Raw genomic sequence first — 26676 nt, forward strand, 5'->3', positions numbered from 1 at the left:
TAGTACCGAAAACGAAAGATAACTTGAAAAAGCCATAAATCATGACCTGGTGACCAGGTGGAGCCCCCTTCCCAGAAGACACATTTACCCCATCTGCCTCCAGCCTTGACTTATTCCCCTAGCTATTTGCCTTAATACTCACGTCGTTTGTCAGCCCTCCTCCCCACCCTAAGAAAAGAGAGGGGTTTTTAGTCGCTGACCAAACGTGCCACAAACCCCGAGGAGGGAGCGGGCGAGTGTCAGTGCTGGGGAGCGCGTCTCCCTTAGCCCGGGCTGAGGGAAAGGCTCGCTCGCGCCCGCCGGCGCGGAAGGGCGGGAAGGTCTCGCGCCCGCTCCCCCGCCCTCACCCGCGGTCAATGTCCTCCCGCGCGGCGCGCGCGCGCGCGCTGCTGAGGTAAGGGCGCCTGCGTGGCGCCATGACGCAGCCGTTGCCGCAGAAACGCCCCGCCCCTGCTCCCGCCACCCCGGCTCCCCCCACCCCCCCCCCGCCGTCCCGGTGCGGCGCGGTCCAGCGGAGCGGCCGGGAGGCGCCTGTCACCTTCAGCGGGGCCGGCCCGGGCGGGAGGCGCGCGGCGGCGCCGTCATGGTGCTCATCAAGGAATAGTGAGTGTGGGGAGCTTACCCCCCCCCCCCCCCGGCCCCCTTCACCCCTCCGGCTGTGCTCCGGTCATCCCCGTCCGCTCCCGGCGGCGCTCGCCCGGGCCTGGCGCGGTGACCGGCCGCGGGGAGCGGCCCGGCCTTGCCCTGCACTGCGGCCGGTGTCGGGCCGCGGAGAGAGGGAGGGGGGGAGCGCTGTGTGAGGGCCGCGGCGCCGGTGGAGGCGGGAGTGAAGGTCACGGCGGCGGCGGGGTGGGGGCGCCCCGGGAACCGGCGGCTGCCAGCGGCACCCTCCTCCTGGGCAACCGGCGGGCACCGGCCTCCCGCTCTCCCCCTCAGTGCACCGCCGCTGCGGCTCTCCGGTGCCCGGCCGGGCGGCTGGGGGAACCCTGCGGCGGGCGGCCCGGCTTGTGCCCCCCATGGCCTCCCCGGCCCCTTGTCCTCGCCGCCGGCTCCGCACTGAGGGGGCGGGTGTTCCCGGTGGCCCGGGGGGGACTGATGGCGCCGAGGGCCTTGCCGGAGTCGGGAGCTGGGCTCGCACCGCGGCTGGGAGCCGCCGGGTCAAGGCACAGCGGTTTCTGTGGGAGGCGGCGGCACGCTGCCCCCTTCTCGTTGTAACAGGGCTGAGTGGCCAGCCTGGCTTTGATCCCCCTCCTCCCCTTTAGCTGTGTAATTTCTAACTAGAGACTCCAACGAGAGCGAATGTGGCAGAAATCGAGACAGCTCCCAAATATTTCTTGATGTGGAAACCTCACCTTGGAGTTCTTTGCTGTCCCTGAGGCTGCTGCGGTTCTTCTGCCCCATAATGGGGAAGAAGGGGTGGAAAACAGGCTGGACGATCTGTGTGAGCGTGTGTGTGTAACTATTAGTCATGTCGCTTTTCGTAGTCTTTCGTTCAGCTGATTTCTGCTTGCTAACGTGGTGTGCTCTTTTGGACCCGTGCGCTTTGGCTGGGTGTCTTCGAGCTCTGCATACTACTGCACATATTTCTTTCCTGAATTCTTAAGGTTAACTTAAGTGCATTCTTAAGTGAAGTGCATTCTATCGTTTTAAACTTGTTTTGGACTGATGGAAGAGGGGGTTTTTTTTCTATTTTTTTTTCCCCTTATAGAAGATAGCTGTGATCCTAATGATAAAGTGGGTTTTCAGGTCTTCTCTTAGATACATTTACCTACATGACAGTGTCCTCCTTATAGCAATTACTTTGCCAGATCGTGGACCATGGTGTGGATTTAAATATTAAAACTATGTTGAGGGTTTTACTGATCATTGTAGTTGTCTTTAATCTTGATTAACTTCCTTTTTTTCACCAATCCTTGAACACTTGCTATTTTTACCCAACAGTAGAGATGTAGAATTTAAGAGCAGCAGCAGCGCTGGTCGTTGTAACATCGAGACGCCGTTACTTTCTGTAGTGTTAAACTGGATAGCAGACAGAAGCCTGGGCTAAGTGCTTAGTTTCGGGTGCATGAAAAGATAATTAACTTGTTCTTCTATAACATCTGTTTTGTTGATATTTTCCTATTAATTTAGTTGGTTAATGTACTTTTCCTCTTACAGCACCTGTCTGGTTTATTTCTGTTCACATTCATGTATCTTTTTCATGCTTCTGCTTACAATCTCTTGCCCTGTACTGCAGTAAAGCTCACTTGCCAGTGAGCTATGCTACCTACAGGGCGTCTCGTAAAGATGGGGAGCATACGTACTTTGAATTTTCAGATTTCTGAGAGTATGAAAAATTCATTTTGATGAGCATTACTTCCACAAGTCATTTTACTTGGTATTATCATTTACCTCACCAAATCAACTGTGTCTTTCACACTGGTCTTTCACACTGCCTGTTCCAGAAACAAAATGGGAAGTGTAAATGTTAAGACTAAAGATTAAAAGACCAGAATTACTAAATTTGTTTCTTTTTACAGGTTTCCATTTCTATTTTCAGAAGGGTCACCAAACCTTTTAAGTCTTGTCATTAGCTGTATTGTCCTGTTTCTTTTCTTCCTTTCTTTGTGTTTTGATTAAGACATAAGTGGTGCTAAGGACAGTCAAGGTTGCTACTGTACTTGAGAAATGAGCATTTATTTTTGACTTCTTGGGATTCCCACCGAGCTCTTACAGTTGCACATTCTGAGTTGTGTCACTGTATTGGTTCTGGTATATATCTTCCTTGATGTTGTATGTGAAAGTTGTCCATTCTACATGCTATTTGAGATGTTTTATGACTAAACCTCATGTTCCAGGAAGCAGTTGTTTAAGGCATATAGAAACTACTTGTTTTGGTGTGACCTGGATATTTGAAGTACTTTGCTATTGTTGTTTTATTAGTTCTGGTTGCCCCAACACTGCATACAGGTGCCTTACTGCCTACCTAGTGTAGGTGGTAAAAATAGAAGTGAGCTGTAACTGCATGTCGACTGAGCAGATTGTTCTTCCATCTCTGTGACCCCTTGTCACATCCCCCCTACTAAATCAAATGGGTATTATTATGTGCTCCGTAGGTATTTTAGGAGATGTTACAGAAATAGAGCAATATAACAAAAACCTAATATCACATCTTTTATTGTCAGACAATCTGTATCATCTTTTCTGTAGAGTGTCTTGTACTGATGGTTACGCAGTGATAGCTTTAACGTTTTCATTTGATGTCTTATCAGTCAGACTTATCTTTCATTTCTAGCTATCCATGCTACAGATAAGCTACATGGGTTTTGTTCATTTGTTTGATTGTATTTTTTTGGTTGCAGGGTTTGCAAATGCTGGCTGAGGTCTTGCTTGCTCTCCCTTTTGATTTAAACTGCATCAGAAGACCTTGAGGAGAATCAGAGTGTAGAGACTCACTTCCCTTTCCTGTTAAGTGACGATAATGACACTGACCTTCTCTGCAGCTGTACTTTCCTTTGCTGTCATTTGAGGCAGATTTTAATCTAGGAGGGATCTTAAGTGTTCTTCATCATTTTCAAGCCTTTGATATGGCAGGCAACCACACTGTATAATTTATCATAAGTTGATCAAGTTCTATCCCAAAGTTAGGAGTCTTTGCTCCCGTCGCTGCTCCTGCAAAGCTTTTCCTCCGGATCCTCTTGAGTAGTCTTCCCTCCTCCTTCTTTATCACTTGACTACCTATAAGTATTAGTCATCCCCCGCATTCTTTGTTTGCTAGGCTACACAAATTGTAAACTATTTAACTTCTTTGTGTTTCTGTTTCTCCGTTCATGAACATTGAACTCTAAGATAATATTCAGATCTAGTGTCTTCCCGTTTCCTAAATGGAATTTCATTAGCTTACATCAATCTTTCTACGCCAGGTTTTCTAAAGAAAAATACCTGAGCTCCATACCAAACCCTTTGTTTCCTCCCTGTTTCTTGGTCTTTCGCCTTTTCTTATCATCATGTCCCTCTTTTCATTCTTACTGCAGTTTTATCCAGTTAACTAACCTAATGTCATGCTTGATGGCATGGTCTACCTGTGGAAACCCATTTTCTGTTTTTGTTCTCCCTTATTTAAGGAATACCATGCTGAATTGGACCAAAGGTCCTCTTCCGTCTTGCCTTCTAGCAGATATTTTTAGGAAACAACATATAAATAGTGAGTAGAATGATTGCTGTTCAGTATATCCTACCAGTAAGTGGCATACGGACTTCCATGAATTGATCAAATCCCATTTAAAAATTGCTTATACTTCTTGTGTTTGGCAAGGAATCCTATAACTTAAGTATGCATGATGTAAAGAAGTACACTTGATTGGTCTTAAATCTGCTGCCTAATGATTTTTATTCTGTCCTGACTCGTTCTGTTGTAAGACATAGTTATTGTTCGTTCTCCATTCACTTTTTCACACCATTCATGACTCTCCAATGCTTTATACCACATCTTAACCCCTTAGCTGTTTTTTCTTCCAAGCTGAAAAGCCTAGTCTAACTACTTTCTTCTCACACAGAAGCTTTTTCCCATCTCCAATGATCTTTTTTGCCTTCCTTCACTTGTTCTGTATCCTCTTTGAGGTGAGGTGACCAGAACTATATGAATGCAATATATATGCAATATTCAAGATGTTGATGCATGAGAGATCATAGTGGCATAACTGTCTGGTTTTTTGTGTGTGTGTATGTATGGTGTTCCAATTTCTGATGTTATGTTTACTTTTGCACTGCTGCTGAGCTGATGTTCCCAGATGCTTTTCCATAAGGACACCAAGATATTTGTTGGCGATAGCTAATTTGGGGCTCATTAACCCCATGTATTTGGGGAAAACAAGTGCCTATTGTGCATTATTCTGCTTTTATTGACACTGAGTTTCATCTGCAGTTCTCAGTAGCTCTTTCTGCAGTGCTTCGCAGCCAGCGTAAAGCGTTGCTGTCATCAGTAATCTTGCATAATCTGTAAACTTTTGCCCCTCTTAGTTTGGCCTGTGGTATCTTATTTGTAACATTCCTCTAGCATAGAAGAAAAATTCAATTTTCACCAGTATTGCTTTTAAAAATCAGTTTATTAATAAAGGGGACTTTTTTCTGATCCCATTATATCCTAATTTGTTTGAGACTAATTCCCAAAGAACTGGGAATTCTTCTACCCACAGTAGCCGTATCCATTTCATATCTGTATCTTGCTTTGGTTCCTTGTTTCAACATAATCCTTACTGAAAGCAGAGGTCAAATACAAATCTAGTTTTTGGAGATATATATAATATTTTTAAAGGCCTTAACATGCATGCATCTTTATCAGCTTTAAATTTAGTTTTCTTCTTGTCTTTTTAAAAAAAATCTCAGCGTGACTTCTGGCAGTTCTTGCTCTGTAGTCTAGTCAGTTGATTCTAAGAGGCATTCAGGAAACCACAATGTGAAAAAAAAGTGACTCATATAGAAATGGCAAGACCTTCCTTCGCAGTCAGCTCTGAGAAAGCCTTCCGTATAGTTCTCTATTTAATGTTGTTTCCTACTGGATAGGACAAATCTTGCAGTGGCTTGTGGCTATCACAGATCTCTGCAAAATTATTGAAGCACATAGCAACGCTCTACAACAACTTGATGAGAAATAAGATGTGACTGTTGAAAGGATGTAGTGAGAAGGAACATGCAACTGTTTTGATGCTGTGTAGATTTGTAGGCTGGTAAGATATTACCAGTAAGGGTCTATGAGAATTATACAGTTTTAGTATAGGATTGCAATTATGCTATATCATGTATTGATTCTCTTTGAGGCTATTGTATAAATAGTCTTGGGACTAAAGAATAAGTGCTAGGGATGCCAGCACTAGGTGGATGCTGGAATATTGGGGGGAGAGGAGAGCTGTGTAGCCATTGCCGTGAGGAATGTGTCATGTACATTTTGCAGCTGCAGGGATATTTGTTAACTTTCTGTTTCTGTATTCCCTTTCAGCCGCGTTATCCTGCCTGTGTCTGTGGAGGAGGTAAGTCCTTTTCTTGTTGCTTCCTTTCTTTAGGACTGTAAATAAACTTGTGCTCAAAGCAGTTTGTATGAACAAAAACTGGAAAATGCAAGAGAAGAATATAGCTGTCTTCAGGACCCCTGTGTGCTGTTACTCATTCACCATCATTTTGACCAAATTGAATTTCTTTAAGCCTGAGGATACTGATACTCTCTCCTATAAAGTACTTTCAGATGTGTTGATTACAAATCTTGACTTGTCAGAGTGTTCTAAAGTGCAATTTCCTTTTGATTAATATTATTGTTCTCTCTTTTTTTTTTTTAAACATAAAGAGGAAGCTTTAGTACAGATTTAAATTACCCTTTAAACTGTGTTTTGCTCTTTTGTTTTAAACTCTTAGACAAAGAGCAACAGTTTCTTCTGATTTGTGAGGCTGGTATAGCAAAAGAAAGATTGTGTATATCTTAGGACTCTTTAAGACCTGTCTTCTCTAGCTTTTGCAGAAAAGAAAACTTTCTTTTTGTTTAGGTAAAGCTCTAATTGATAGAAGAAATGTAGTTTATGATGGAGATGGTAATTTTGGTTGCCAAACTGGCCATGGAATAGCTGTGCAAAGTCTGTGGCTGATTCCCTGCTCTTTTCTCTGGGAGTTGCAACTTACCTTTCCCTCCTCCCTTCTGCACTGAACAGCACACTTGCAGAGAATCTGACCATATAACCATTTTCAATTTTTTAATGTTCATACTAGCAAGGTAGATGAGAGATTGAACTGACTGAGTCTATAACATTTCTGTAGTAGATTCCTTCTTCTGGAGGTGGTGTTTTTTTTTCCTTGTGATTTTTTTCGGCTGTAAGCCTTTGGTTCGTGAGCTCCGATCAAGAGCTTGTTCTAACTCTTAGGGAGAGCTGCGATAACAGCACTCTTGTGCATTTTTCTTTCCCCTGAATATAGCAGCTACTGTGGCAGAGGCAGTGGTGAGCCGGATCATGGCAGCACTGTTTTAAGCACATCCCTTTTATAGCTCTCTACTCCTTTGACAGAAACGGTTTAGAACTTGGTGTAGTGTATTCCTGCAGCCATGAGACTGGCTAGTAAAAGAAAAGCAATGTCTAAGCTGAGTTCCTTGTTCCTGTGGATCAGTCTTCTGTGACAGGCATCACATGCTGATGGAAAGCCTAGACCTCTGATCAGAGAGTGGTTTTAGGTCTGTGTACTATGTTAATGAGACTGTTAATGCCAGAAGTCTGTCTTGTGCTTACTCCTTACCTGTAGATTATATGCTTTCTGCATGAATCTGTTTCAAGCAGTTTTAACAGAAGTCCAGCTAAAGTTTCAGAGTAGGTATGTTTGGATCTTTTATTGTGCCTGAGTGCTACTTGTGTGTGGAAGTCCTTGACAAAGAAAGGACTAACATGATAAGCTTTAGCAAGTAAGCAAAAGATGTAAACTTGCAAGTTAGAGAAAGTTATGGGTAAATGGTAATGTACTCCAGAGCTCAATAAACAGAAGACTTGAGCGTGAATAGCAGGAGCCCTGCCTCGTAGTGATATGCCTCCTAGGTATCAAGCTGTGTAAAGAGAAAGTCAAAGCATCAGTATACAGATTGTTTCTTTGAGGGGGTTAGGCTGGACAGAACCCAGCACAGGGTTTTTCTGAGTTCTCTGATACTAGGATTAACCTTCATCCAGTTAAAGCGAGTCCCTCACTATGCTCTTTTCCCTCCCTGCCTGGCTGTTCAGTGCCAGGCATGTTTGAGCCTTGTGTGTAGGCTGCCTGTGTGGAAAATTGAGGTTTCGGGCGGTATGTAAATCTGTCGGTCTCTAGCAACCTCCCTGTCTGAGAATGCCCTGGGGTCATCTCTTTAAGAAGGTGTATTCCTCTCCTCTGGATCGGAGGAGTTCCAGAGAGTTGAGTAACCTGCTGAAAAGTCTATAAAATGAAGAGCAAATAAACATCATTAGAAGAGACGGAATGAAAATACTAGAGAGAACATCTTAATGTGCTTGGATTGTGGATAGAGCGCCAACCTGACCAAACTTAATTTCTCCCTAGATTTCCATATGGTCACCATGTCCCCTGAATGATGCCCCTTTTCAAGGTTCTCAGGAAACAGTTCCTTAAGTGGAAAGAGTTCTAAAATTCGCTTAGCTTTGCATATGTACTTATGTGATACGGTAGTTTTAAAGGTATGCTTAAGGAGAAAGTTTATTTCCAGTATTGACTCAAAGGATGACTGCTGCTTTAAGTTTGTGTATTGCTTCATCCCCCTTCCTGTGTGGAAAAATGCTGACATATCTGTGCATCACTTGGTCACTTCACTGCTGTCTGTACTACAAAACAGCTCTTACAACTTCATTGCTTTCAAGGATTTCCTTGAGCACAAAACTCTTAAATAGGGCTCTGGAGACTTGTGGCTCTTGACCACGTAGCTGCTCATTAAGCATCTCTGGCTAGCAAGAGGAGTTCTGATTTCACTTTAATATGGGGAATTTTTGCTTGAAAGACTTAAGAGTTCACACCTTCAGCATGTAAATTGTTGCCAAAAGTCTGATGCCAATGCATAAGATAGAGAATGAATTAATTGTGACTTTGAGGCATTGTAATAGGGCTGAGGGAGTCTTCTGTGTCATTCTGTGATATGCTGGGGATTTTGTGTTCAGTCCCCTCATCCCTAGCAAATGGAGCTTAACCAGTAGTAAGGAATTCAAGAGGAAACCAGTGATCAGGAAGACACTGGGGAGATGTGACTTGATGAATAAAGAGATCAACGCTGAATAGTTAGCCACATAACTGCTAAGATGGGAACAAAACGGTGGAGGAGAAGCCCTGGTGATGACTAAAACTTGAAGGCTGGGATGTAGGAGTTAGACTGTAGCAGACTGTCTTCTACTAGGAAACTCTGCCAAAACATGGTCCTGCTCAAGTGCAGGCTGCGAGCTGCACTCCTGTGTTGTTTTATACATTGTCGCACTGCAGGGAGCAAAAAGAAAAAGAACCTTGTTTTATCTTAGGTGCTAACCTTTACTCTTGTACTCTGACCAACATCACGTTGCACAGTGCCAACTTTGAGAGTGTGGACTTGAGCGGCTGTGTGGGTGTCTTGCCAGCTGCCACTTTGAAATGCTGGTATGGATTAGAGCTGTGTGTACACATTCTGTGCTGCCTCTTTGTTCCTCTCACATGGGAAGGAGCTTGCCAAACACAAAGGACTCTTATTTATTAATTGTGTTCAAAGCTGCTTTCAGGAGAATAACTGTTCTTGAAGATGGCTACATTGAGATCAGGCCTTCTGAAAGAAATTTGGTGTGATGAAGATATGCTGTCAGCTGTATAAGAGGTGTTGTGGCACAGATCAAGCAGGATAACTTCCTGCAGAAGAGAAGAAGGTTTTTGGGAGCTCTCGGGTCTGCAAGGATGGGTCTGCCTGACACTTTGGACTTCATGGAGCCAGAATCAGTTTTTCTGTTAACTTTTGTGGGCAGATGCTATGGGATTTGTTCATTGGGACAGTTTTATTTGGGCCTTTTCCTCTTTTATCAATGCGATTAAAGGATCAGAAATAACAGGGAAGATTAAATGGTGAAGATGCCAAATCAAAGGGCTTATCCTCTTAGTGTCTGAACTTTGACCCACGTATTTAAAAGGGAGAAGGAATGAATGAGAGACTGTTACTAAGAGGAATTAGTTTGTGCCCCTGGAGACCTGTCCTGAGACTTGCTGCAAAGCAGTCAAAGCCATTCAGTCCTCCCCTCTAATGCTGTAGTTGCCAAACTCATGATAAGTTCTCTTCTCTATGAGTGGACGTGTGTCTTACTCTACTAAATCAACTTGCTTCTAAGGTTTCACAACTCTTATGTTTTGCTCTCCTGGAGGGAGGTGAGTATTCTGTTTTGTATGGGTCATCTGTAGGGAGTCATAAGGAAAGCAATGTAGTGTATGAAATGTCAGAAGGCAGAGAATTGTATTGCAGCCCAAAATCCAGACTGAAACCCAATCTGCTGGTGACAGTGCAGGAACTGTCCAGCCAAGTGAGGGGTCCTTGTATAACCTGGGCCAGTAGTACCTTCTGGAGAGAACCAGCAGAGCTGTTGCTCTTAGCTCCGAAGTGGTCTGTAGATTGCTTTTCTTACAGATTACTTTTACTGGATGGCTGTTTGTTTTGTTTTGTTTTCAGGGATAGTCTAACAGGTAGTCAGGCTTACTTAATATGCCTATGTGTTGAACTTGAGACTGTACAGAGCACTTGTTTAAATCCCTCTGGTATGCTTTTTGCCCTGCCCCAGATTAACTGAGGCCAGGACATCTAGCCTTATTACTTTGGCTTACCGTCTACTCCTCTTCTAATAGGAATAAATGTTTTCTTGGTCTTTGTTAGCACCAGATGGTACAAAACACCATAGAGCTTGGGTACTGTTTTTACTTTGGATGCTCTGACAACAAAATTTAACCACTGTAGAAATCTTCCTTCATTGCTGAAGATGTACCAGCCCAGTTGTTGGTATTTCTGGGTTGTCAGCTCTGAGCAGTATTCCACTTTTCTAGCCTGGGTTTCAGTGTAGGGAGTGGTAAGTGCTATTCCTGATTCTGATGCACAGTCCTATGCTGGGGAAAAGGAAGAAGGCCTGAACAGTGTTCCATTGCTTTCTAGTTATGTTTTGGAGTTTTTTTGGGATTTGGTGTGTTTTTTTTTTAATCATTGCACTTCTGATGCCTAACACTTTGTGGATTAGCTTTCAGACTGCCTCTCTCTGCTCCTTTGGCAACACTTGCTGGTTTTGCTCACTTTCAGTTTTGAAGACTTAACTGTGTTAACTTTGAATGCTTCGTTTTGACTTAGTGCTTTTAGCTTCTTCATCCTCAAACCTTGTCTGCTCGTCTGACTTCGCCTCCAAGAGTCCTGTGTGAATTTTCTTCATTTGATCATATTTCTTTTGAGCTCTGCATCCCCTTTTTTAGCTACCAGAGGCAAGAGTGTGTTAGTCTTTACATCTTCTGCAGAGAAGAATGTTCTGTTTTGCTCACATTCTTGATTTTCCTCTGCTATTCCCTGTGAATCATTTGGGCATGCTTCTTATGAAAGAGATTGTATAGTATGAAGTAGTTTGAGTGATTCCTGTGAAAGAATACTGCCATTTTGTCAAAAAACTTCATGTGAAGTTCTTTGGGATTCTTCTGGATAAAGTACTGTATGCTTATTAATTTAGGACTGGCAGTGCATTATTTTCCATTTGACCTGAACAATTGAGACACCTGTGTGCCAAAAAGATTGAAAAACAATGGATTTTGCTACTGTATGCCTGAGGTCTCCTGTGTTTTCTTTAAATGTTGTCCTGATGCTCCTTTAATCTGTTTTACTTTCTTCTCAATTTGTGTTGGTTTGGAGCTTGAGATTTAAGGGTTAACGGTAACTATCCTATTGGCGGTGCTTTCCTTCTAACTACCACTCAAGCTTTCTATATCAAAATGCAATTAAATGAGCAGCTTATCTGGACACACAAGTGTATGTCCTTTTCCCTGCCATCTCCCCAGATAATAAATTTATCCTTGGCTTCTTCTGGTAAAGTTATTACTTCTGCTAAATTATAGCTATCACAACAATGTGTCTTTAACTTCTTTAGTATCAAGTGGGACAGCTGTATTCTGTGGCAGAAGCCAGTAAAAATGAAACTGGTGGAGGTGAAGGAGTGGAGGTCCTGGTGAATGAACCCTACGAAAGAGATGGAGAGCGTGGGCAGTACACACACAAGATCTACCACTTACAGAGGTATGTGAAACATTTTATTCCCAGAGTTGGGCAAGAGGAACTGGAGGAAGATGCAATAGGGTTGCAGCAATTGTGTAAATCACAGATGATGCAAAGGCTGAAAGTCATGGAGGTAAGACGGGAGTATAACAGCAGCTGGCACATGGTACAGCTGGAAGTGAGCATCACTGGTACCCCTATCCGCCCCTGTAAGCGTGGCTGTTGTCCCAAGAAAATCTGGCTCTGAGCTTTTCAAAGCAAATATGATCCTGTTACCCAGTATTTTGATACTTGAATTTGGATAAGGAGCAGGATGACTCCTAGATTTCAACCTGTTTTCAGCCTCTTCCCCCCCCCCCCCCCCCCCTTCTTTTTTTCTTTCATTATGTAAAGAAGGTTTAGATTAACCTGTCCAATTCGGCAGTCTGTGGAAATCATCGTACTGGGCATGGGGAGAACCCCACCAGTTCCACCAATGTGCACACGTGCAAGACTCTAGCATCTGCATTTCAGGTGTATTCTGCCTGTCTCAGAGTGTCTAGGCCATAGCTCTCCTTACATGTAGTCCTTATCAATGCCTTCCTTCCTATTTCCAAATTCTGCAGCAAAGTGCCAGCATTTGTGAGAATGCTGGCCCCTGAAGGAGCTCTGAATATACATGAAAAAGCATGGAATGCCTATCCCTACTGCAGAACTGGTGAGTGAGTGGGGAAGGATTGTGGATTGCTGGCTTTTTGGTTTCTTGGGGGTGGGAGGGAGGGTAGGAGGGGATAATGAAGGAGGCAACCAGTAGGGAAGCTGTTTCAGCTCTTACCTTAGATTTCTGTTCTCTAAGCCCTTTCTGTGGTCAGGAAAAGCAAAATACAGTGCTGTGGAATTAAAAGAAATGCTGCTAATGAATGACAGTGGAAAAGAACAGACCAAGAAACGGATGTTAGTCCTACTAAAGGAACAGATGTGTGAAAGTGAAAGAATGAAAAAGTGAAAAGAATGTACGAGGGATGATTTTATGTACTCAAGCACAGCATAGCCTGGTGGGGAAAAAAATGGAAGATGCAAGAGGGGAACAGGGAAGATCTTGGTTGCCTCTTGCTTAGTACAGTTTGATGGGAGCAGCAGTGTTATGCGATTGATATTTGCTCAATTGCAGTATCCAAGGTTCGTGAAGGTTGAACAGGTAATGCTACAGTTGCTTCTGGGTTGGGGGCTTGACACAGATACCCAAATCTCATCCAACAAACGTAAAGTGAATCCATCTGTAAAGTCTGGGGTGAGGCTCTAGAAGCTGTGCAAAGTGGTGAAATAATGTCAAACTCATTTTCTACAGGAGTGTTTAGTATCTTATTTACTCACTGAAGTTATCAGCCACAATGTTTAACCACTACTGTTTTTCTGATCTTTGTTGCTGTAGGAACTGCAAATTTGACTTTGCCTCCAAATTTATGTGGTATTTTTGGCTGTGTTTTATGCTGTTTGTGTCTTTGAAAGACACATTTTCTGCTATTTGGTAGTGGTACAGTTGCTATGGGAACAGTAAACTTAAAAATTCCAACTGTTCTTGAAACTCAATATAGAAAAATTTATTTTTCAACAATTTACTTAAGAGAATTTTAAATGAGGTGTTTTAAAAGAAGGAAAAAGCTTTGCAGTGGGAGAGGATAGTGTTACTTCAGTACGTGAAATTACATGCAGCAGTCTAGTGGAATGGATATTTCAAATACAAAATTCAGATACTGTCATCATCAACTACAGAGTAAGTTTTTAATGTGTCACATAATTCAAGATGCTGAAACAAAGTTATTTACAACCTGTCTTTCTCATTTTTATGCAGCTTTCTTGCTGCATATTACTTAAATTAGCTAGTAAACGTCTAGTTTATTTCCATGTTAAGTACACTGAACTGGTTTAAACGCAAACAGTTCTTTCATTAATTCTTTAAATTGGGGAAACAGATCTGACAAAGTCAACTCCAGTAGGTTTTGTTAGACATAATGCCTAGCTATATCCTCCTCCTCCTCTTTTTCTTCTCCACCAATTTCTGAAACAAAGGTATGGAGTTAGCTTGTTTTGTCACTCTTAGCTGCTTATCCTTCAGTTACACACTGCTATCATTCTACTTAAGTGGAAAAAATGTGACGCTGAAATCAAGTACATGACTTGCCAACACAGTTGAAGAAATTTCAGATTTTGGTATGCTAGAAATGATAACATAACAAAAAAAATCCTCAACTGTAATAAACACCAATATAATATGAGATAGAAAGCGCTTTGTTGTGAGGGTTGGAGCAGAAGGCAGTTTTTATGCGGAGGCTGACAAATCTGTTTAGAGAATCTGCCAGCCTGACGTGAATCAAGAAAAGCTCAGAAAAGTTGCTGAAACCTTCACTCGCTAGTACTGGGCAGGAGGGAAGAACCCATGTATGTGGTGTAGGCTGCCTTGTGCATTATCATTTTACTTTGGGACACGCTCAGATATTTTGGTCGTACGTGAGAAGACTTGGATGGCCTCATGTGAATCTTTGTGCAATGTAAAATGCCATGCTCGCATTCAGTCCTCTGGCTAGAGTTTGAAACTTAAGAGCCAGGGGCACAGTAAGAACTAAACCTGGTTTGACTGTGTAGGAGTCAGTGGTACTTCTCCCTGTGCCCTCCTTTACCAAGGTGATATTAGCGTGCTGCTCTCTGGAGCACTGCTTACTTGCATATCAGCTATCACATAGAGCCTTTTAAATTTGAATAAAGCAATACTTTTAGTTAATTGTGCATCATGGTATTTTTTTAATTATATGAGATTATCCTTCTTACACTTCCGTGTATCTCCTCTGAAAAGCTCAATTATTACTTTAATATGCATATTATGTACCATTATCAAAGAAATACTGAAGGTTGAGGGAATTTAAATGCCTACCTTATAACTTCCTGCAGTTCTGCACACTTGTTTGTGCTGTAATGTGTTGGTTTTATGTACTTTGAATGGAAGCCTTGCTTTGCTCCTTTGAGAGTATGAACTGTAAATGAGATTGTCGTTGTATGGATTTACAACTGACACAGTAAAAATGAAGTGAGGATTGCCTAATAGTTATAACCATGGGCTGGTGCCAAGGAGAACAGTGTCCTTGGTTCTTTTCTGCAGTCTGACTTAAATATTAATATCGCTTAAATGTTTTTAGAAAAGCAATTTGATGTGTGTTCCACTCTTCTGGGTGTCAGCATGAGATGCCTGTGGCCAAATGTCAAGAAATTGAGAAGTTATAACTGCAGCTGAAATGTGTAGGAGTTGCTGCTGTAATGCCTCAAGTGCAGGCGGTAATTTGTAGCAAGCTGAGCATCTAAGTTTTAATGGACATTTCTAAAGAGATTAATTTGTTTGCTTTACAAATGAGGAGTCTTCCCCACAGAGAAGAAATTAGGAAGGTGAAGGAACCTGTTTTAAGGCAGCTGTATGGTCATGGTGCATAGTCATGGAAAAGGAGTTTGTCATGGGAAGGTGGGAAGGCTCTGGTTGATAATTACTGCTGGTTTATTCAGTATTTTGTGTGGACTAGCAGGAAAAAACTCCTTCTTGCAGAAATAATGAAATGTTCTTTGAGATGAAATTCAGCCTTTTAAAAATTAGCCTCAGCTCTGCTTGCTTCTTCTCTCCCTCCACCCCAACTTGTCAGTCTAAATAATTAGCCTTCTGTAAATTGCTGTAAAAAGCAATTTTCAAATTGTTAGGGGTTTAGAGCAGTCCAGGGCCCAGCAGTGGGCAATTAAGGTAGCTGGATGTGCATGATAGCTGATAAGGGATGGTACTGTCTGCAGGGTGTTGGGTTGGAAACTCACAAATTGTAATAGTATCTTTAAAACAAAATTGCCTCTTGGTAAAGCCCTCGTGTTAAACTTCAGAACAAACCAGCAAAGTTCAACTCTAGCTTCAGACATCCTTATTCTTAGAGTAGAATTGCTAAGGTACTCTGATGGCTCAGGCAGAACAGATGCTGACTGTTACAGGATCTTTAATTGCTTTTCTGTGTTGAATAATTGAGCCTTACTATCCAGGGAGTTTAGTTACCATGAGCAGTAGAGATGCAGAGGGTCTGGTTACTGCATGCGGGAGTGATGAGGTCTGCACTGGCCTGAAATCCAGCATGTGTTTGCTTCAGAACTATGGAGACGTTTCTTATCTGCAAGCTGAGAAAGGATTGGTAAAATGCCGTCAGCTGAACATACTTATTCCACCTTCTCATCCAGCTGGCTGGAGTCCAGAGAGCAGTAGTGACAGTATGTAATTAATTGGTGCTCCTCTGAGAATTTCCAGAGAAGGGGGTGAAGTTAGCTGTTTTTTATTGACTTACAGGGTTTTTTCCTCAGTAGTGTCAGCAGCGCCCTGGGAAGCTGAAGTTGTCCCTGTTTTGCTAATAGGGGGAGGAGGGCGATGGTTGCTGTACATTCTTTTTTCACTAAAGTACTGTATCTCTTTCTTTTCATGTGTTGATTTCTTGGACCAGTTATTACAGTAAGTATTGTTTTTACTGATGACCTATGGAAGCATATGTAATGTCTGAAATGAAGTGTTCCGGGTATAAGAAACTCTTTAGCCTGAGCTAAAGGCACTTTAGCTTTTGTCATTGGAAGATCATGTAGATTAAACCCCCTTACCAACTGTGGCATATCCACAAGCAGTTTGTAGCTAGGGACAGAGATCTTTACTGCAGCAGTGCTCAGCTTTACACGTGGGAATGTTCCATTGCCTAGATAAACTGATTAAAAGAAAGTTAGCTCATACCATTATGTCCCTTTGAGTAATGACTTCTGAATATGATATTTCCTTTTTACATGCTGAGTGTTTCACTGTCTTGTGCTTTTGTTTCTACTCCCTTGAGGGAGGATGGGGTTACCTTTGGAGGTCCTTTTCTACTCACAGTAATAATGAGAAATGGAAAGTTTTTTGCTTACTTGGCAGAACTGTGCTTCTTGTCCCTTCCCTTCCCAGAGTCAAAAACTCTCAACACATCAGTTTAATATTGTTGTTCATTTGAAGAGTTGCATCCGAATAAGTACTCAGTGCTAGATCAGTAATCTCTTTGAAAAGACAATTTCTGTCTAGTTAACTTGTTACCCCTTCTAAACTCTAGAGTGGCAGATATTGTCCTTTAAAGAAAAAGCTGTTTATAAACTCCAAATATTTCACTAAAACGATGGAACTTACGTTTTTTTTCAGTGAACAGCTTGTGGTTTGTTTGCTCTTATGTATTTAGTGATCAAACAATTTTTCTAAAAGCAATTATGTGTTTACAGATAATTCTGAAGTTCCCTAAGTCAAACCCCAGTCAAGTTATAATTCTTTAAGTTGACTTTCCTACTGCTTATCTAGCGAATAAGACGACAAGTTATATATCCAAAGAATAACAAGAAGCTTTATTTTGATGACAGAATGAGTATATGAAGGATGACTTCCTGATCAAAATTGAAACCTGGCATAAATCAGATCTTGGAACACAAGAGAATGTAAGTACTTGTGTCGTGTGTTTTATTCATCTCTTTAATGTCACAATGCTGCTTTCCGTGCTAGATTAGAGAATTGCTGTGTGAAACTGTCTATTTGCTATGTTCCTGGATTTGAAATGCTTATCGCACTAGCAAGGCAGAGACTCCCTCCCATTGGCTTCTCATATATGCTGAATAAAATTGTCCCCCAAACACTTGTTCTGTGTGAGCACCTTTGCTTCTTTAGAAGATCTTGTATTGTGTGTTTACCATGGTGTCCGCTCTGTACGTGGAAGGGGAACGCTGGGTGTCTGCATCTCTGTCTGGTTTTTTACGGTCTTGGAATGGGAGTATTCTGTAGTTGAATCAGTTACATTAGTCTTGTACTTTCACTGCAGGTTCATAAACTGGAGCCAGATGTATGGAAGAATGTAGAAGCTATTTATATAGACATTGCTGATCGGAGTCAAGTACTTCCCAAGGTATGGTAGGTGGGTAAGAGCTCCCTAGCGTGGGAGGCCTTGTGCTAAAAGAGGGATAATGTACAAACTGTGTTCCCAGGGATGGTCACAGGTAACAGGACAAATGAGAGGACAGGAAGAGGAGGAAAGGCATTCCTTAGAAGTGTTTAAGCAAGCTAGAGGAAGAGCTCTTTTAAAAGCTATGTCAATACCGTCTGTAAAATGTGTTGCTTAGCCTTACATTGCATGTAACAGTGTATATATGTAGTTCTGCAACACTGCAGCTGATTATAATGCTTGAATAACAAGAAATGGCACTGCCCTTTCCATACAGGATCTTTTTTAAGCTGCGTCCTTTTGAAACTGACCCATGGCTTCACAAGTGTATCTTGAAATCATGTAGCTAATACTTTGTTCTAAGAATCACTACAGTTACTGTAAGAAACTAAGGGATATTTCTGTACAGTGTTGGAAAAAAACCCCAACTATATAAAAATGGAATGTTGTTTGAGTTTCCCCACTTAGTATTTCTGATACCATTCAAATATGGCTAATTTACCTGTTATCAAAATTGGCCTTGGGTATTAAACCAGAACTATACTTATTTTAGCTTTTCTTTCCAATAAATATGAGTTGGAACATGAGTAGAACATGAGTAGCATCTAATTCTGATAGGTTAGGCAGGTACCAAGCTGTGTCTGCAAATACAAACTACTCTGAATTAGATGCTGCCAGAGAGCAAGGAGAATTCACCTGGAGCAGAAGACTCCTGAAGAAGATGCTACCAGTTGATCACTTATGGCATGACACTGAGTTTGTTTTCATTTTAATTGAATTGGGGGTAGGATTAGAGTACGCACCCCAGTCTTAATCCAACATGCAGGAAGGAAATACTGCAAATCATTTGCTGTGCAATAGGGGGCATAACTAATGCCTCTTTCTTTTTGGGGGTATTATGAGTTTGACTGCACTTCTTTTTCTAGTGTGCAATATGTGAGCATCCTACTGATACAGTGCTGTGAAAAATACTAGATACCAGAGAGCATAGCTATTTCCTGTAGCAGCAGTGTTTAGCTCCCAGAGAACAAGTGGTTACAGGAAACCTATCCTGAGGGTTTACAGATCTTCTGATAGTCTTACCCGAAAGGAGTCCTTACAAAGGTCATATCAGTTTGTTACCACTTCTTCACATAGGTCTAGGACACAGCACAGGGGGGAGAAATATGTTTCCTTGAAGAGTGCCTGACCTAATGTTGAAGTCTGAAAACAGTAGCTCTTGAGAAGGCAGTTAGAGGTTAGTCTTTGCCCACCAGAAAAATAAATCCTTTGTGACAGTGAGCAGCTGGGTAATAGTAGGATAATTTGTGTTTAATCTTGTGTGTCTGTCCAATAGGATTACAAGGCAGAAGAAGATCCAGCAAAATTTAAGTCTGTCAAGACTGGACGTGGACCTCTGGGTCCCAACTGGAAGGTGTGTATTGCATGAGTTCAGGAACTGTATCAGCTTGCATGACTGAAGTATAGATATTGGGGCTTGGAGCCACAGACATATATGTAAAACATTGGATTCACTTCTGTAGAAGGAAACATAGAACTCGGCTGGTGATCTGTTCTGAAGTTAAAGGAAATGGAAGAGTTTGGTACAAATAGAATGAGTTCCAAGAAATCGCCAGAGCTGTCTGGTGTTCAGCCCAAGGGTTCACCCAAGAGAATTCAAGGATGAAATAGCTGAGTTATGAGCAGCAGTGTTTAACCTTTCACTTAAATCCTTGGAATCTGAAGACTCTAGAAGTGCAAATGTGATACCAGTCTTTAAAAGGGACCCTGAATGAGATCTGGGGACCTACGGGTGTGCAAGTCTGATCTCTAGCAGGCAAACTTAGAAGCTGGGGTTGATATGATCCACTTGGGAAGAGTGGATATGGCTCCTCTAAAAGGAAGTAGGAAAGTCCACCCTACAAACCTTGTGGAGTTTTCTTTAAGGCTTGATAATTATGTGGATGACTCAGATGATACCTATTTCCAAAACGTTTTAGATAGGGACTTTGTCAAAAGATTTTTAAGGAAACTAAGTAGCCATGGCATAACAGTGAAGATACGGAAAGACATAAATTTAATGGAAGAAAAAATGGAGAACAGAGGAGAGGAAGGAATGGTCCATTCTCAAAATGGAGGGAAGGCCACCTGTGGAGGAAACTGGGGTCTTTTTTCGTTGTGGTCATAAATACCCTGGAAAAGGGGTGAGCAAGGATGTGACAAAACTTGTTGATAAAAGATAGGCAAGGTGTAAGGATGCAAGATGATTGTGAGGAGTTGTGGAAAGACTTCATAATTATGACTGAAGGAGCTGCTTTCTTGGAGACATTGGACCTGAATCCTGTTGTGATTATCTCTTGTGTCTTTGCAGAAGGAGCTGGGGAAACAGACAGATTGTCCATACATGTGTGCTTACAAACTGGTAACAGTCAAGTTCAAGTGGTGGGGTCTGCAAAATAAAGTTGAGAACTTTATACAGAAGGTAAGTGAGCTGTTTGATGGAGAGAGATGTGGAAATGTTTCATCTCCCATCTGCTTTAGCCCCTCAGCTTCTTCTAATAGTGTATCCTGTCTGGAGATATTAACTTGAAACCCAGTCATATCACCTCAGGCAATACAGTCAAGGCCTCTGCCTGATATACAGCAATCAGTTAAAGTTGGCTTCAGTTTGCTGCTAATCCCAGAGCAGGGCTGGCTGATTGTTCTGTGAATTGGCTATTGTATGAGGGTAATGTATGGGGGGTAAACTGGCTGTTTTGCTTTGTTTTATAGATCAGCCTGAGAACTGCAGTCGTTTGGTAGTTGATTTGTGAATGATGAGATGATGCGTGTATACTAGGGTTATTCTGGTCAGGGGTAAGACATGTTTTTGTGGGGAGACAGCTACAGCTTCAATTATCTGATCCTAATCAGCTGAGGTTCTTTCTGGCAAGTCCTAGAGCTCTAGTCATGTTTTCTTTCTGGCATGTTCTAGAGCTCCCAGTCTGCTGCTTGAAAATCCTGTGTTAGAAAATAAGCAGATGGTGGGAAACTTCATTAACTTAAAACATGAGTAATTGTTGTCCTGAAAAGAGCTTTTTCTGTGGCAGAAGAGTTCATAACCCATGAACTGCAGCAGGATGCTAGACCTCGGAATCAGTATGCTAGACCTCGGAATCAGTATGTGCAATTTTCCAGGCAATGCCATGTTCATAAAATGCCTATGACTTCAGATCATGGAGACTTCTTAGTGGTTAATATTGATAAACTACAGTGCTACTTCTGCAAAAGCAATTCTCTGGTGATAGAATCTAAAGAGAGCTCTAAGGGGGAATGACCATGCTGCTGCAGGATTTCAAATACCTGTAACAAAAGCCCTGAACAAAGCGGTGTCTTGGATCCCTTTCTCTTTGTGAGTGTCTCTTTAGCTAGACATTTGTGTCAAAGTAGTTGAGCTGCTTTTGATGAGAGCAAGTTATCACATGGGAAACCATAATTGGTAAAACTGAAGTGTCCTTCCTTAATGAGAACTTTCCAAGAAGCATTGTATACCCCTGTCTAATATAATGATTTGTCTAGCTTATCTATCTCCTATAAAATGGAAATAAATTGCTCCTAACTTGAAGTAGCTTGTGCACGTTAGTTACCTCTGCTGAAAGGTTTTCAGCTGTGGAAAACAAGTTTAGGCTTTTTTTTTAGGTCACTGCAAAAGAAAAAAGCAAGATAGGTGCATGTCAACCCTTTGCGCTTGCTAACCTCCAGTTTTTAGCAAGTCAAGGATTATTTTAAAAATACTTTTATTCTATTTGTTTTTTCTGCACTTTCAGGCCAAGTATCGTGCTCTAAGTAACCCCAACCTGGAGCACTTTATTCAGTCAGAACAATACTGTCAAATCAAAGGAAGTTACTAAAGCATTCACTAATTCTTTCAATGCACTGTGCAGGCTGCTGTCTAGGGTTGGGGAAAAAAAAGCATTTCTCTGGGGATTCAAGTCTCTAGACATTCTGTTAAAAGAATAAAAATTAGCTAGCTCCAGTTTCCAATTGTGACAGCTGTAGAGAAAAGTGGGTGAGGGAGCTGGTTCTTCAGTGTACACGTCTTTGAAAATTGTTATGATCTGGTTAGATCCATGTTAATTGCCCTATGAGTAAGCTTGCTTGTATGTTTTATTCCTCCTCCTTTTGCAGCAAGAAAAGCGTCTCTTCACAAACTTCCATCGGCAACTCTTTTGCTGGCTTGATAAGTGGGTTGATCTGACTATGGAGGACATTCGTAGGATGGAGGAGGAGACCAAGAGACAGCTGGATGAGGTCAGTGGAAAAGCAGGGCAGGTGTGAGAAACTGTGTCTATCCACTCCAGTAGAGAGAGGAAAGACTGCTGCATTGTCATAGCATAGTGTGTATTGTCCTCCTGCTATTTAGGTCATGTTGCTTGTGATTTGAATGATTGGCTATGACTCCGTTGCGTTGGCATCGCCTTCTAATCATTATGGACTTCTCCTGTTTGTTGTTAGGCCAATAAATGTATTGAACCACAGGTAATGAGGGTATGAGTGGCAATGATTCATTTACTGCTTTAATATCTTCTATTAGCTTTTACCCAAAGCTGAATGGTCATTTTTGTCCTCATTAGTTTGCAAAAACCATTTCAGTAAAAGGATTTTTAGCTCTAAGTAGTATAAGCAGGTAGTAGGGGTATGTAACAGGCTTCTTACTGTGAGAAACACGAATTTGGTAATAACAAGTACATTGTTCCATGATTTGTGTCCTGCACTGCACCCTTGTCTCCCTTCATGCCTCAGGATATTTCATTATAGTTTCATGTACACTCTGCCCTTTGGAGAATGGTTCCAGATCCTTAGCAGACCTGCAGCTTAACCAAAAATGGTGCCTGCATGTACATAGTCACAAACACTGATTTGGGATGCTCAGATATAATCAGTGTCTTACATAAAGGAGGTAGCTTAATGTGTTTCATACCAATAAATTTGGAGATAACATAATGTGAGAATCAGTACTTGAATAGTGTTTTCTCTTTCAGATGAGAGAAAAAGATCCAGTGAAAGGAATGACGGCTGCAGATGACTAACATGACTTCTTCCTTGTGCACTGTAGGTATCAAGAGAGTTTGACAAAACTCTGTATTGCTCTATTTAGGAGAAAAAATACATTTGGGTAAGAAATGATCCTGTTCATAGCTTCTGGCAGGCAAATCTGTGGTATTCATTGTTTTTATAGTGAACCTGTTTCACTGAGAGGTTGACAAATAAGTTTACTGTCTTGTTTCAGAATTATTCTAAAGAAATGTCGGAGTGAAAAGTGTAGGAAAAATGTATTAGAACATTTTGTAGACTTTACCGCTATTCTTGTTTCTGTAATGCATTCATTACTTTCCATGACTTGCAGAGAAACTTTCATCAGTCCCAAAAGAGTAAGTTACACCTGCAAATAGTTAGAATACATTCGGAAATTGAACATTCCTTGCAAATAAGCTTGGAATGTGTTTCTTACATTGTTTATTAACAGTATTTACTAATGAGCCAAGGCCTGGAGCAACACTTGCACATTGGAGGAGAAGCAGCAATGACAGTTTTAAAGCTTTTTACTTGTTTTTTATCTATTTCACTATGAGTATGCTAACTTGGCAGGGGAGGGGCTATCATACTGGAGAGCAGATACGAATTTGCCTTTGTTGGCCAAACCTCTAGGCTGTATTCTAGACAGCATGCTGGATGATAACCTGTAAGCAGTGCTGGGAATGTTGAACCTTATTGTCTTAAACTGTGTAATCATTTTGGCATTTGGTTTTGGTGGGTTTTTCTTAAACACTGTACAAAAATGTGGTATAGTATTAGGCAAGTAAGAAGGCTTAATTTTTTAATGCAACTGAAACCTTTTTAGTTTCCTCTTCATTCACATTTGCTCCAGTTCTTAGAGAAATTAGTTGGTGATCTTCTCGATGGTATTGTAGCCTCTGGACTTGTTAGATTGTTTAAATTGCAATTTCTCTTTGTAATTTTTAGGCTATGTTGGAAATTCTGCTCTGGATTAGTGCTGCAATGTAATGCAGTGGTGTATTGCCATTGCCTGCACTGGTGACAGCGTCTCTCACATTTGCTTTCTGAAGGTTCAGTCTGACACTCCTTTTTGGCACACTGTTCTTCCAAAGTAGTTCTAAAATGTTTCCCTGTTGTCTCTTTATTTTAGTTTGCAAGACAGTCATCAGGAAGGCCCGGGGAATCCACACTCTTGACTGACGGACCATCTCTGGATCAAGCCTTTCTATATCCAATCGGCAGGCGATTTTAAATCTCCCATAGCTAATTCTAGATGCCCCTTAATATTGTGAGCAAATAGACCGTCTGGTACTAAGCACTCCAATGTTAGCACGTATATGAAGGAGGTAGCTCCTTGGAGACGTGTGACTTAGAGATCGCTGTATTTACGACTCCTCCCTCCTTTTTTTTCATTGTGTTCAGACCAATTTCCATGTGGCCCTGTTTGATTTCCAAGTGACATTTTTAGCTAAAATAGTCTTGTGATGTGGTGACTTAGATTTTTTTCTTTTTTTTTTTTTTTTCTTTTCCAAGTGGGATAAACTGCCACCTTTGTTCCTGCCCAGCCCTTCACCATTCTTTGAATGTCTATTTGGAGAGGGAAACTGTCAGTATTTTAGAGTGCAAAACTGTTCCACAAAATGCTATGCTCTGACCCTTGCTCCCAGGGTAAGAAATTTAATGGCATGTAATCTGAATACATAATCAGGAGTAGCCAGATATAGTTCTTGGTCTGCGATGAATCGTGATGTGTGGCTTCTGCACGGCACTACTTTGTTCTGTCTTAGCACATATGAATTAAAGACTGCACAGAAGCTGCGTTCGGCATCCCCATGCTAGGGCCTTCAGCACATCAGTGTTGGGTTTCAGTTTAGTGGTACATGGTCCCTTTGGCCCATGTAGCTATCTTGTCCTTCAGCTGTGTGTGTCAGTCTTACAAAATCATTATGAAAAGTTGCTTGACATATGTTGCAACTTCCTGGTTCTTTATTTACTAAGACTTCCCATAACTTAGAAAGCTGAAATTATTTTCACTAATAATAATGTGATTCTCCCTGGACAAATTGGGATGTAGCAAAAGCTGGTGTACAAGTGAAGTCTTGGTATCTGATTACATCCAGGTGCCTGGGTCAGTGGTTCTGCTCAGCAATAATATTCTTCCCACTGCAAGACTGACTAAAATATCTCCTTCCATGCTATAAAAAAGCAAGTTATAAAGACCTGCAGTTGTTTTCTAGTATATCTGTCAGTTACTATAAATCACAAAGGATACTGTTAAACAATGTAAAGAGGTCTGGTTATTTAATGAACTCAAATACTTACTGTAACTATCCTTATGTTGATATCAGCTTTAGACAATCAAATAAGCAGAACAGAATCAAAGAAATGCTGCTTTATTAAATACATATGAGAAAAAAACGATTTCTTTGCTTATGCCTAAGGCCCAATGTTTGATTTTTTTTCTTTTCTTGTTTTTCTAGTAGTAATCACTTTATTTTCCACTTCTGTATTTGGCGGCACTAACACGAAATACTGAATGCCAAACGCAGTCGTGGGTGTATCACCACTTTTGAGGAGTCTTTTTGGTATTCCGTAATACATCCGACTCCTTCAGCCCTTCACATTCCTGCAAGCAGGAGATCCTGAAATGATCCCGTGCGATGCTGAAGAAGTACGTGCTGGGATCTGAACTGTTTTCAGTGCGAGGGAAGATGAGGCATGCTCTGGAGGGAAAGGATGGCGTTTGGTTTCTGGGGAGGGGGCAGTTTATCCCTTTATTTTTAGTTTGTTATTTTGCCTTACTCATGTCTAAGTGCAATAAGCTCTGAATTGTACCAGTAACTCTGGCAGGCTCTTGTCAGCGACCTCAGACAGTTTTGCAGGGTGGGGGTGGGGTTTGAGGGATTTTTAGCAATCTCACCAGGCAGAAGTAAAACAAATTTATTGTAAAATAGGTGAAGAAACTAAATTTTAATCTGCGAGGCTATTTGGGACCAGGATGTTTCGTGGCATCTTCTATAGCTGTTCAAGAAGTATTCTAGGAGTGTAGGCCCCACTTACAGTTTAAAGTATTTTTAACTGAGAATTTATGCACTGACTTCCGTTCATGTTTGTTGGTTATGTTTTGAGGGATTCTTACACTTGAGGACAACCTGAGAATACACATAGCACACTTGTTCTTTCAATTTGTGTTACCCAAGAGGCTTTCTATCCGATGACACTAATCGCTATGGAAGCAGATTGTAACATTCCACCATGCAATCCTTTTTTGATCCTCTGATTTCAGAGTAAGAGCTTTTACAGAATGCTTTCCTGATTAGTGGAAAACCTGGGGAAAAAAAAAAATGCAGGAACTCCAGCCTGAATACTTCCCCCCTCCCTGCCCCTTTGCTTTCTTTCCTTCCAATTTAATCCAAAGTGAAAGCATCCCTCAGCCTTGGGATAGACAAATCCTGTAAAGACCTTTCAGCCTCGACACTTGGTTCCTGCTGGCGAGCGTAGCGAAGATCACGCAGCATTACCCTGCTGCGTCTTTCATTGGCTTTGGCAAGAACCCCTCAACCTGCCGGCTCCCGCAGGGGTTATCGCTGGGCTGTTTGTCTGTTCTAGGGCGACGGTTGTGCTGGGACCCTCTCTCCGATCCACGCTGGGTGGGTTTCGGGGGTCCAGAGGCAGGTACCTCGCCGCAGCCCGGGTCAGGCCCGTTGGCTGGCGGGGCCGCTTGCCCCCTCGCCACTGCACCTCTCTGGGTTCATCCCCACTGGGCCTCCCCGACACGTTCTGATGGGTTCATCGTGCTCTTTCCTTTGGCAACACACACTTTGTAGAATGGGTTAGATTATCTCGTCGTTTCTTTAAATGTGAGTTTGTGCCTTTTTTGTCTCCTAATCTTCCAATACAGGCATATTGGAAACGAAATCTAATAAAATACTAGACAGAGCTTTA

The 26676-nt window shown here is 41.9% G+C and overlaps 1 protein-coding gene across 1 annotated transcript; it reads left to right on the forward strand.

Annotated features, from left to right (window-relative positions):
• The first annotated feature begins 383 nt into the window (after window positions 1-383).
• PITPNA (phosphatidylinositol transfer protein alpha) lies at window positions 384-26671 on the forward strand. Its single transcript, XM_075517669.1, has 12 exons — window positions 384-603; window positions 5975-6005; window positions 11604-11749; window positions 12334-12425; window positions 15984-15991; window positions 17144-17218; window positions 17596-17679; window positions 19052-19129; window positions 20066-20176; window positions 21862-21984; window positions 22716-22785; window positions 23882-26671. Exons 1-11 carry the CDS (start codon window positions 584-586, stop codon window positions 22761-22763), a joined length of 816 nt encoding a protein of 271 aa, XP_075373784.1. The 5' UTR covers window positions 384-583; the 3' UTR covers window positions 22764-22785; window positions 23882-26671.
• Window positions 26672-26676: the final 5 nt, after the last annotated feature.

The sequence above is a fragment of the Mycteria americana genome, chromosome 15 (genome assembly GCF_035582795.1).
Source record: "Mycteria americana isolate JAX WOST 10 ecotype Jacksonville Zoo and Gardens chromosome 15, USCA_MyAme_1.0, whole genome shotgun sequence".
NCBI lineage: Eukaryota > Metazoa > Chordata > Aves > Ciconiiformes > Ciconiidae > Mycteria > Mycteria americana.